This window comes from Panthera tigris, chromosome A3 (genome assembly GCF_018350195.1).
Source record: "Panthera tigris isolate Pti1 chromosome A3, P.tigris_Pti1_mat1.1, whole genome shotgun sequence".
Taxonomy (NCBI): Eukaryota; Metazoa; Chordata; class Mammalia; order Carnivora; family Felidae; genus Panthera; species Panthera tigris.
This window is the reverse complement of record NC_056662.1, coordinates 30,917,381-30,930,096: the sequence shown is the minus strand read 5'-3', so window position 1 is coordinate 30,930,096 and position 12,716 is coordinate 30,917,381. Positions and strand designations below refer to the sequence as shown.

The 12,716-nt window shown below is 48.0% G+C and overlaps 1 protein-coding gene across 1 annotated transcript; it reads right to left on the bottom strand.

Moving 5' to 3' along the window:
- Window positions 1–3,066: 3,066 nt before the first annotated feature.
- PRND (prion like protein doppel) lies at window positions 3,067–6,735 on the bottom strand. The gene is made up of 2 exons (XM_007073228.2): window positions 6,640–6,735; window positions 3,067–4,611 (listed from the first exon to the last, which is right to left on the bottom strand). Exon 2 carries the CDS (start codon window positions 4,598–4,600, stop codon window positions 4,064–4,066), a length of 537 nt encoding a protein of 178 aa, XP_007073290.1. The 5' UTR covers window positions 4,601–4,611; window positions 6,640–6,735; the 3' UTR covers window positions 3,067–4,063.
- Between the last annotated feature and the right edge of the window lie 5,981 nt (window positions 6,736–12,716).

The window sequence follows — 12,716 nt, the reverse complement described above, 5'->3', positions numbered from 1 at the left end:
AGGACTGGGGTGCCTGGGTGGCTCGGTTGGTTGAGCATCCGACTTCGGCTCAGGTCATGATCTCTCGGTCTGTGAGTTCAAGCCCCACGTCGGGCTCTGTGCTGACAGCTCACAGCCTGGAGCCTGCTTTAGATTCTGTATCCCCCTCTCTCTGCCCCTCCCTTGCTCATGCTGTCTCTCTCTCTCTCTCTCTCAAAAATAAACATTAAAAAAATAATAAATCTTTCTAAAAAACAAGGCCAGGACCAAACTTCACCCCACGCCTCCCTGGCCTTCAGGGAGCACGGAGTTGTGCAAATATACCACCCTCTAAAGCCCAAACCTATATAGCCTGCTTTCCAGGCTTCTCATCTGGATGTTTGAGCGAAAAGCCAGATTTAAAATAGGAATTGCTAACAGTTTTAGGATTTTCAAATGGTGCTGGTGGTCAGAAGTTACTTGGCAGGATTTGGATGTGCTGTCTGCAAAGGAAAGAAGGTACTTGAGCGGCAGTTGCAGCAAAGACAGGTTCTTACACTTAAGTGACATAAAAACCCTTACAGGTTAGCACCGTCCAGGGCAGGCAGGAATGAGAATTGCTCCAGCAACGTAGGAACATGATCTAGCCATATCTAGAAAAATTTAAATTATTTATATTGAAACTATTCCACAGAAATAAAAGCCACACTTTGCAAGGCTGTATGTACAAGGATGTTTATTGTTTGCAGTGGCAAAAAAAACCTGAAGGTCCATCAGCAAGGAAGTGATCAAATCAACCAGGGTCTATCTACACCATGGAATATTACACGGCAATCTGAAAGGACACATTAGCTAACCAGCTCGCTGTTGAACTGGAAAGAGGTTCATGAGGCAGTGTGAAGTTATAAATCAAACTGCGGAGGAATAAATGTGATATGTACAATCATAGTGTTTTTTAAAGGAGCAATCAAATTAAAAAAACCCTCCCTTGTATACCTAAGCACAGTGAAAATGTGGAGGTTGCACAGCAGGCAGGAGGGAGAGAATGGGTTGGGAAAGGTAGGGGGAGGCAAGAACTAAAACACGGCACAAAAATGAAAAAAGCATAGAATAAAGTCCAGAGAATATTTGGAATATAAAAGCTACATCGTTACTGCAAATATGTACACATGTATATGCAAATACTAAGGCCTAGGAGGTAAGAGGGCAAAATGAAAACAATGACTTCATCAGATGCTGGGATTGCCGGCAATCGGATTTCCATTGTCATTTGAATGTCACTTTTACAATAAGCACATTTGGAAGAGTCAACACTTGGAGGGGCTGAGAATGCAATGTTAGCGAAATTATTCACATTTAGAATGACTGTATCAAGAATAATTCGGAGGTCCCTTACAATGTGTTACACACAGTAGGTGTTGGGCAACCTTTTGCTAAAGTGAAAAACCGAAGCCTTCCCTTGACCTCATAATTCGTAAACATCAGCAAGGATGTTCAAGCACATATAGTCTCAATTAAAAGCTTTGTGAATAATGCCTGCATTTGAATCACCATGTACAAATTCCCTTCACGCCCCACTTAAATCTGGTGTCTGGAACTGTTAATGAAATGAGAAAAGACAGCAATTATAGAAAATGTACTATGTTGTGACCTGTTTTCACCTAAGAAATGAAGTCATTTTGCTTCTGTGCCTGTGTGTGCCCTTATGGTTAGTTACACTCAGCAGGGCTGGGCTGAAATTTTCAACATCAGCCAGTAAGTAGTTTCTTTCTTTCTTTCTTTCTTTCTTTCTTTCTTTCTCTTTCCTTTCTTTTCTGTCTTTCTTTCTCTTTCTTTCTTTCTTTCTTTCTTTCTTTCAACATCAGCCTGTAAGTAGTTTCTTTCTTTCTTTCTTTCTTTTCTTTTCTTTTTTTTAAAAAAAAATTTTTTTTAACGTTTATTTATTTTTGAGACAGAGAGAGACAGAGCATGAACAGGGGAGGGGCAGAGAGAGAGGGAGACACAGAATCCGAAGCAGGCTCCAGGCTCTGAGCTGTCAGCACAGAGCCAGATGCGGGGCTTGAACTCACGGACCGTGAGATCATGACCTGAGCCGAAGTCGGACGCTTAACCGACCGAGCCACCCAGGCGCCCCCCTTCTTTTCTTTCCTTTTCTTTTCTTTCTTTCTTTCTTTCTTTCTTTCTTTCTTTCTTTCTTTCTCTCTTTCTTCCTGTTCCTTCCTTCTTTCCTTCTTTCCTTCCATCCTTCCTTCTGTCTTTCATGCTATTGTTATTTTTAAAAAAATAAAAAATAAAAAAATGGACAGGGAAGAAATGACCCACATGGCTTATACTTCTATCTTGTGCTCTGCTCAAGAATCCAACAAGACTGTGGAAGCGGAAGGTGGGCACAGTGCTGGCCGTCTGAGAACTAAGGCCTTCTGGCCTCCTCCATCCCACCCTCCTCCTCCTCGGTGCAGATTCAGGGCAGGGGCTAGGCCCCCAGGCTCCCAGGGGAAAGCTGCTACCCTGGGCTGCCCCACCCCCAAGTCCTCCACTGGCTTTCCGTGTATTTAAACCTTCCAAAAGTATCCTTGAGAAGAACGCTGATAGCAGTGGAGGCTCAGAACAAGAGGTACCATTATCAACATTCATGTTTTAAAATACTTAGGATACACTGTCTGAGAATGCACATTTTTCTCCCCTTACAGACTCTCTTTAAAGGAGAATTGATAATATTCAGCAGCTGGTGCGTCCAAATATGGTTCAACAATTCCTGGGGAGGAGGGGGTTCTCTAAATGCACCCCAGAGGGTCTCTTGGGGCATCTTAGAGCATTAGATTCATTATTTGTACTTAAGCCGTATTCATATTTTGTAATATATTTATTTTTAACTAATATTAACTACTAGCATTTTGTAATATCTATATGTAACTAATAAGTAGATAATAAGTGGCATATCTCCTCTTGCTTAGGGCATGAGTGAGTTCTTTGTCGGGTCTCCCTAAAGATGTAGCTTCTCTTGAACCTTTTTGGCAAGGAATTATTTTTTTGTAGAGCTAAGTGGTTCACAGAAATGACGGCCCCTCACCGAAGTGGGAGTAAAAAAGCAGCCAGAAATTGGCACGGTACCCGTGTAAAGGGAGTATATTTAAAGATTCTCATATGCATATACACAGAGAGATACAGAAAGGGCTGGGGGAACGAACATTAGAAAGCAAACATGTCCATTAAAAATACTTTCTCAAATCCAGACAATAATTCAGAGCCAGGAACAGCAAATACTTATCCTTCTTGTGAAAAACAAAAACAAAAAGAAAAACACCAAAACCAGAACAAAACACAACAAAAACCTTTGTGCCGTGGTCACATCCTGCTGTGCATCTTGTCTGCTCTGGGAACCAGCCTGGCAAGATCGCCTTACCCTGTGATTTCTGGGCCTTTGTCTAGCTTTACTTCTGTGTCCCCTTAATCCCTTTCTTGTATCTTAGTTTGATGAGAAGAATTAAATAAAACCTCCATGTAACCAGGTATTAAGATACATGGCCATCAGTTCAGACCGTTTCGTATTTCCAAAAGTGGGGTTTCTGTGGTTTCGCCAGAAATCTGTGTTTGGGTTTGGGTCTTGCGAGCAGTAAGGAAGGGATCACAAGACAGCTCTGGGATAGCACAGAGCGGAAAATCTGGGGTGAGACAAGCCAGAATTGAATTTTGGCTCTGCCACTCTCCAGCCGCTTCACTTGTTGGAGCCTCCGTTTCCTCATCTGTACAGTGGGAATAGCACCTACCTCTAAGAGGGGTCCGGAAATACTGTGACGCGCGTGGCAAGGTCCCTGGCTCGTTCTCTTATCTGTTCACCCAACATTTACTGCGGAAGATGGTGTGCCAGACCCTCCACTGGGACCTGAGAATGTGGTGATTAAAAGGCCGCCCTTCGGTAGAGCCTGGAGGGGATTGGTACACACACATTTATCAAAAGCAGACGGGTACCCGTGGGAATACTTGGTTCCTCAGTACCTTCGGGACACATGGGGGTTTGGGTCTGGAGGAGAGGAACTGGGATAACTCAGTGGCTTGCTCACCGCCCCCCCCCCCCATCCCCGTGGCTGCCAGCCTGCCTGCAAGCTTATGTCACAATAAACCAAATGAAAACCAGCGGGCAGAGCATCACAGGCTGGTCTAGGGTGACCCGAAGTCCCGCTCCCCTTTCCAACCAAAAATCACAGTGCTTGACAGAGCAGAGCTCCCTGATCAGCCGCCACAGGACCCGCTGGTAAAGCTTGTCGTCTTGTTTCTCGCGGGACAGCTCCTCCTGGTTGGCCACCTGGGTGGCATTGATGCAGCTGGTGACAAACTTCTCCTTGGTCACGTTGGCCTCGGAGCAGCCATTGTAGTGGATCCCATCGGGGAACTGCCAGTAGTTGGCCTCGTAGTACCTGTTGCCTTCAGCGCCAAGGTCGATATCAAGCTTCCGGCCCTGCCTGATGAAGGCCCCAGGGCGGATCTCAGCCGTGTGCGCCTCCGTGACCTGGGAGATGCTGGGCAAAGTCTTCCGGTTCCACTTGATTCTGTGCTTTATGCCTCTTGCCTTGACTGCCGAGAGCTGGCTGAACAGCAGGACGCAGACAATGGCCAACCAGCATCCGCCCAGATGCTTCCTCATTGTGTCAGGATCTGCAATAGCAAAGGCCGGGACGGTTACTTTCTCTGGTGGGGTTCCCGGGCTCCCCTGCCTCCCTCCTGTGTGCAGGAGATTTTAAGCAAGGAATGCAACCTCACGCCGTTCACATTTTCCAAAACCATAATAGTTTTCCCATGCTCCGGTTGTACTGGTTAAGCAAATCCCCAGTTTCTTGCTTTTGCCTGAAATTATATGCACTTAGGGCAGAGATCTGGTTTTCTCATACAGATAAGAAGCTACAACTGGCAATTATAAAGCCTTTGAATATGCATGGGAAAATAAATGAGTAATGACATAATACGTATAGGTTTTCTTTGGTGTTCCCAAGTCTTTGAAATCAAGGGATCTCTGGAGGAAAGCACCCAGAAGAGTTGGAACCCCAGGCTTCCGTGCACAGACTGTATTCTTAACCTTCCCTTTTTATTCTCTGTTGCCCTAAGCTGGCTCTGGCCCTGGTGCATTCTGCTATCCATTCAAAGAAAGTCACCTGGCTGCTGACCCTAAAGGGCTTTATGGTAATGACGGGGAGAGAGAGACGGAAGCGTGGCCAGGAGACCCCTGCCTCCCGTGTCAAGGGGTCAAGATGTGTTATAGACGACGCTCCCAGTCTCACCCCTGGGGGCGGCGTGACCCCACCCTCCCCGTCGCCTAGCTTTTTATTGAGCACTTACTAAGTGGCAGCCATTGGCATTGACTAGCTTAATTCTCACGTGGGGTAGGTACGTTATCATTCCCATCTTCTGAAAGTTGTGCTGGGTTTCAGAGTAGGGAAGTCACTGGCCCAAGGCTGCACACTAATGGGTGGTGGATTTGAATCCAGGTCTGTCTGACACTGTTCCCATGTGCCCAGTTTCCATGCATCATGGCCTTTCTGGGCTGCAGGAGGGAACGGTGCTTAGATTTTGAGCTTTTGACTCACCGGGCACGGAGGGCAGCACCGACGGCCCCCAAGCTGAGCAAAGAGCAGGGCTCGTGAGGAATTTCAGAGGAGATGAGGGCCTGGGGGAGAGCCGAGGGTCCAGGGTCAAGGTGGCCCCTGGGCATCTGAAGGGCTGCTGATGACATCAGGGGATATTCCCCCTTCCCTCAGCCCCCGAGTCTGGTAGTTTGTCACGTCTGGCTCCTGAAACTACAATAGCTATTGTGGAAATCTACTTCCCAAGGTCAACTGTTCAGGGCATTCCAGGACCTGGACCCTTGTCGGTGTGGATCAGAAACACAGGAACAGTGACCATAGCCGGGCGTGCTTACGCCGTGTCCTAGATGAAGTTTTACGTGAGTCCATTCGTGCCAGAGCTGAAGGAGGTGGAAAAGTTAGCTTGTTTAGCCCCTAACACCTGCTCCCTGCAATATTCCCAAAGTGACTAGTCCACCTGTGCTAAAATGTTCAACTCCAGTGTGATGCTGGTTCTTACGTAGGAAGAAAGGCAAAACGCAAGCGCAGTGCAGTCCCCTCTGGATGCCTGGTGACCTCTCTTTCCCTGCAGGCATGGTCTAGTCTCTGGCCCAGGGAGGGCACGAGTGCACCCGGCAGCAGCCTGAGCACCCAGGCTTCTGGCACCTGACCCCCCACTGCTCCCTAATCACAGTGACCTCAGACCAGCCTTCTCCAAAGAGAGCCGAGCATGAAGCGAACATTCATTAATCACACCCCGTGCCCTCAGCCCAGACTCCTTGGTAGGAGAAATGTTAAATAAGAATAATAACACAAATTACAGGTGTGTCAAACTAAAGACACAAAAGCACAGAGATCTCGAGAAAGAAATTCATGTTCATGGACAAGGGTGTGAAAGCACAAAGAAAATCCCAACCAGCCAACCGTAAAATAGCATTTTATTGTCAACACCAGAAGCAGACACGCAACACCAGTGATGCCCCAACATTCCTATGTGTCCCCTGACTGGGGACCCACGCCAGGGGGTGGGAGAAAAGAAATCCCGGCACGGTTTGCAGTCTGATTAGAAATGAGCAACCCTGACCACAGAAATGGAACCCAGCGCGAACTCTGGCTCCCCACCTACCTTGGGATCTCTCTGGAAGTGTGTCTCTGGAGCCTCAGCAGCAGTGTCCTCCAGGGCACGGTCCTGCCTATGTAGGAACTGCAGGGGGAGGCGGCATCCCCGCTGCTCTCCAAATATGGCAGCCCTCCCCTCCCGGGCAGGACCAATCAGGGGTTCCCAGCCCCTCCTCTGCCTTGAGGATAGACCTTCTCATCACTCTCTACTAATAAACACCATGTGAAGATCTTGACGAAGTTCAGAAAGACTTGAGAGTTACTTTTGATTTTACTCTCTTTTCTTTTATGTTTGTCTGTATGTATTTACTTATTTACTTAGCCGTTACCAGTTTATCACAAAGGACATTATAAAGGAAACAAATGAACAGCCAGATGAAGTTCGTAGGGCAAGGTCTGGAGGGTTCCAGTTGTCCCCATGGAGTCCCCACGGAGTGTGGGGGCACTATATCCCTGAATGTTGATGAGTTCACCAACCCAGAAGCTCTTCAAACCCCTCTGTGCCAGTAACGGGGACACAAGCCATATATTATAACCAAAGATACTTCTATCCCCCCCGCCTCACTCAGGAAGTTCACAGGTTTTAGAAGCTCTGTGCCAAGAACTGGGACCATTACTATATCACAATGCCCCAGCTGGATAGGTGAATGGATACATCTGTCCAGAGTCTGGTTAGGGCTATTTTTAAGGCTGGTATTTTGAGAGGTGCCTTGTAGAACTGGAATGAGCAGTGTTAGAAGGAAAACACTTTCCCACCAGTATCTACAACAGAGGGTGTTGCTGGATATGCATGCTGTCCTACACCTGAAGCCCAGCTTCAGATAGCAAGGGGGCTTTTGCTGGACAGCCTCTGTGGCCAGGGTCTGGTTGGGAAGAGGGTGAGAGATCAGCCAGGCCACAGGTTCCCTCCCAGCGGAGACTGCCAGGGAGTGAGGTACCCCACTCCCTTTGCGGAGGTAGAAAATCAGGGTTCTAGAGGGACCCGCGAGAGGCCTGGCCAGCATTTTAGGTTTTTGGTCCATGTAGGAATGCCTGAGCCGCCAAATTAATCCAAGGCCAAAAAGTCAAGATCTATGGAAACCCACAGGACAGAGACACATGGAGATGAAACCGACACTGTTCAAAGACGGCTGGGAGTGAGTTTTCTCAAGAGCAGAGGGGAGAGGATCTGAAGAACCAGCCACTCCAGGCAGGAGGGGCCATGCGCAGTTATACGGTGACCATTCCTTGTACAAAAGGGACTTACTCTGGTGTCCCGGTTACAGTTATTACTGTCATGCGAGATCAAAAGTAAATTCTGGAGGAAAGAACGGCGTGAGATTAGCCTGTAAATGGAATGTGATCTATATCTCGAATGCCCAGCGATGTTGGCTGGATTCACCTCAAAGCCCTTTTGCGAATAAGCTGAATTGGTTGTCCCAGGATGACCAGCAGATGGCGCCATGAGGTTACAAAGACCTCTCACCCTGGAGGTGGGAAACTCCCGAGGTCAATGCTGCCCCTGCAGGGATTTGGGTCCTCCAGTTGGGCCTTTCTTTCTCCTCTGCCTTTACTTTTAAATTTTATTTCACTTCCTTCTTTTGTAAGGCTTTTAAAAAAATGTTTTATTTTGTTTTTGAGAGAGAGGAGAGAGAGAGAGACAGAGAGAGCACGAGCAGGGGAGGGACAGAGAGAGAAGGAGATACAGAATTCAAAGCCGCTCAGAGCCTGACATGGGTTCGAACTCATGAACCGCGAGATCATGACCTCAGCCGAAGTCAGCCGCTTAACCAACTGAGCCTAGGTGCCTCTATTTCATTAACTTAAGAAAAAAAACCTTTCCATTTTCTTTCTAGAATCAGAGACTTTTTGGTCCTGTGAACACACACACACTTCAGTATTGCAAACTTTAGACTATTTGCAAAATGCCGAAGAGAAGAAGTAAAACAAAACAAAACAAACAAACAAACAAACAAAAACCATGTTAATATTTCACTATCCAGAGACAAGGGTCATAATTAGGGTTTGGGGTGTTTAGAGCTGGAAAGAGCTCCGAATACTCCAGCTCAGCTCCTTCACATTGTGAAGTCATGGGGCCAGATAGGCTCAAGGCCACCCAGCCCCACAGGCAGTGCTGCCCTCCCATCGCGGGCCCATTGCCCTGAACTCTGTGTACTGTCCACCCTGCCCGTCCTCATCGTGTGCGAGCACCTCCAGGCCCCTCCATTCTTCTTCTTTCTAGTCTTTTCCTGAGGAGGACTTTGCCCAGAAGGTGGTGGGAGGTTGGTGCAGAGCTGATGAGGCTGCAGATTCCTCTCGTCAGCAAACAAAGAGGCACAGAAGAACAGGGAAGACTGTGGAAATGTTCGAGAAGATGGGAGGGGCTCTGGAAGCTGCAAACAAGTGGAGAAAACTGTTACCCGGACTCAGAGAGTGCAGGACTGCCCCAATCCTGCCTGACACCGGGTCCCCGCCTACAAGGATGTACAAACAAGCAGCCGAGGAATTAGTGAGAGACCATTAGTCTCTATGTGAGCCGAGAGGCCAGGTTCGAGGGAATTGTGTCTTCTGGCATCGAGAGTTGTATGAGGAATATCATTGAATGTGGAGCATCCTTGATTAAACAGGGAGAACAAGACTGATCCCACAGGGTTGGGTGCTCCATGATGCAAGGGACTCTGATGGATTTCTCTAGAATGTATGAGCAGCAGAAAATTATGTGGATACCAAAAAAAAAAAAAAAAAAAATCGACAGAGAAAGGCTGAGGTCCAGAATGCACCAGTGGGTCATTATGATTTCAGCTCCTAGTTCAATTAGATCTTGACCTTTGGAGGGCATTTCTAAATAGAGCGGGCTTTAAGACACAAGGTGCCATGCCAAACTGTACCCGGAAGGGTTAGTGAGTAGGAAGATCACCCACTATATCTTGGCTTCTTGAAGAGAAGTCTGTTATGTGCTTGGACTATATGCTGTGCCAAAGGAGGGATAAGGCCAGCTAAAACAGCTCATGGCCTAATGGCAGAACTGAAACGTGTTTCAGAAAATAATACTGATGAGATAGCTGTGTAGCTGTCTAGCTGCACTCAAGTTCTTTCTTTCTTTCTTCTTTCCTTTTTTTTTTATTATTATTATTTATTTTTGAAAGAGAGAGACAGGGTGCCAGCAGGGAAGGGGCAGGGAGAGAGGGAGACACAGAATCCAAAGCAGGCTCCAGGCTCTAAGCTGTTAGCACAGAGCCCGACGCGGGGCTCGAACTCACAAGCCTCGAGATCATGACCTGAACTGAAGTCGGATGCTTAACTGAATGAGCCACCCAGGCGCCCCATCAATTTCTTTCTTTTTTCCTGGAGTCTACTATTCACAGAAAGCTGAACATATCCTAAGGGCACAGCATTGTGCATTTTTACAAACTGAACACACCCGTGTAACCTACACCCAGAAAAATAAACCGAACCTGACTGCACCCCCGAAGCCTCTTTGTCTCCCCGTGGGGTCCCTGCCCTCCCGCCTATGCTGGCCACTGTGCCGACTCCTTACGTCCTAGATGAGCTCCGCCTACGGTTGTACTTGGTATAGAGAGAATTATGTAAACGAGAATCTTTTGTGTCTGCCTTGCTCAGCTTGGGTCTTGTAGAGTCACCTGCATTGTCAGTTGCCCGTTCCATTGGGACACTCCTCCACAATTTTCTTCTCGGTTCCCCTGGCGGTGGGCATTTGGGTGGTTTCTGGTTTGGGCTCTCGCAAAGAGTGTTACTGTGAACATTCTGACATGTGCTTTTTGGTGGAATGGGATTGCTTTTGTGTCGTGTGTGAACTCTGAGGGGTAGACTTGCTGGGTCCTAAAATATGCCTGTGTGCAGCTTTTGTATTCTTAGAATTCTGATTATTGCTTTGGGCAGATTTTAAATATCACCTCCCGGGGCACCTGGGTGGCTCAGTTGGTTGAGTGTTTGACTTCAGCTCAGGTCATGATCTCGAGGTTTGTGAATTCGAGCCCCGCGTTGGGCTCGCTGTTGTCGATATGGAGCCCACTTCAGATCTGCTGTCCCCACCTTCTCTCTGTGCCCCTCCCCCATTCATGCTCTCTCCCTGTCAAAAATAAATAAAACATTTTTAAAAATCTTAAAAAAGACCACCTTCTCCTATAGCTTGCCCACTCTTTTCTTTTTTTTTTCTTTTTTTTCTTTTTATTTGTTAATGTTTGTTTACTTTTGAGACAGAGACAGAGCGTGAGCAGGGGAGGGGCAGAGAGAGGGAGACACAGAGTCTGAAACAGGCTCCAGGCTCTGAGCTGTCAGCACAGAGCCCGACGCGGGGCTCAAACTCATGGACCGTGAGATCATGACCTGAGCCGAAGTCGTCTGCTCAACCGACTGAGCCACCCAGGCGCCCCCACTCTTTTCTTAATCACAGACAAGTGTCTTCCTTTGGGGGTCCCATAGCTCTCGCCACAGAGCCGAATAGTCATACAGGGCACCCTTGCTGTTTACGGGCTCATTTGAGCTCCCAGAAGTCAAAGGACCATGTTTCACTTGTCCCACACGTAGCACAGTGCCTAGGATCTAGAAGCACAGGAATTCCCTCATATCCCTTCCTATCTGTGACTTGGTTGAGGACGGTATAGCCAGAGTCACACACGGGTCACAGCTGCCAAGGCGGGCCGTGTGCCAGGAGGCAGGCCGAACCCTCCAAATCACAGCAGGTCACACACAGAGGCAGCAAGAGGAAATTTTACAGGGTTAAATGCAACAGTTTTAGAATTTGTTTTTGAAAAATCAAGGGCAGCATGTGAAGAGCTATCATGGCAGGAGCCGGCATTCTGTTGGCATTTAACTGTCTAGAAGTGTAACCGGAGGCCACAGAGGAAGCACATGCTTGTGTCATTTCCCCTGTAGTCCCCTGCCCTTCCCTGCCCAGATGGCAGCAGGTGCTGGGCACCGGGTTGTGTGGAGTTGACTCAGGGCAGGGAGGTGTGATGACGTGTGCGGGGCAGGGGGTGCGGAAGGGTTGGGAGCTGAGGAATCTCATGGCATATCAGGGAAAACTGAAGGCAGTTACTCATCTTGCGTCCCCAAATGTTCGTGGAATAGGATGTTTGTAAGTGAGAAGACAGAGAGTCACCAAAGCTCTAGAGCACAGGTAATGGGGGGAAGGCTGTGTTTCTAGGTGGTCCAGAATGGGGTGCCCTGGGAAAGGAGAGAGACTCCAGCCTGGAGACCCCAAGAGGGGCAGAAAGTGCCAGCCTCGGCCGCCATGTTGGAATTCCCCACTTGGCCACCCACCACTTTTCTCACTTGTCTCTGATGTTTTTAAGATGAATAATTAACTCGGTGATTTGATGGGCAGTTTGTCCTCTCTCCCTGACATGCAGGAAAATGTCCAAAAGGAGAAAGGTCTGCCTACCTGGAGCAGGTGAAAGGGGCTAGCTACTGTGTTAGGGCAGGGACCCCTTTGTTACTCGGGTTGACTTTCGTTCTCAGGGGAGGCGCTGGAGATGCTGCAAAGAGACGGGGTGGGAACCAGAGACCCAGGTTCGAATCCCCACCCTGCCATCTTCTGCCTCAAGTGACTTCAACTCTCATCTGTTAGGGACAGCTTAACCTTCTCTATCGTGTAAGCTGCCCTCCATCTCAGAGGACAAATGGTGTATTTACCAGACATCTTTGGCGGAGACAGAAGTTCAACTGAGAATCTGTTTCCATGTTTGTGTAAGAGGTCTCATGCCTCCCCCCAGTCCACCACTATTAAGGCTTATCAAACATTGCTTCACACTGTTGGCATCACAGACTCCAATACAAATTTTTCCCACGAAATAGTATAAAGGCCAGTAAGCTAAGATCTAAAAGCTTCGTTAACACCTGGACGTGTGTTAGCACGTTCACTATTGGCGTGCCAGAAATACTAATGAAGCGTTTACTGTTGTGAAGGCAACTAGCAGAGACCAAGGAGGCTTATGCCAGGGGCTGGGTCTGTGATAGAGAAAGGAGAAAGAGAGGAGCACCGTCGAGACAGGTCACACTCGGTTGGGCAAAAGTAGCATCTGAGCTGCAGAGCCAACCAAACTGGAAAATGCAGGTCACTTCTTGGAACCGATAGCTGCAGGG

What these genes read in the sequence shown, in the direction of transcription:
- PRND (XM_007073228.2), bottom strand. Translation starts at nt 4,600, where the DNA reads ATGAGGAAGCATCTGGGCGGATGCTGGTTGGCCATTGTCTGCGTCCTG.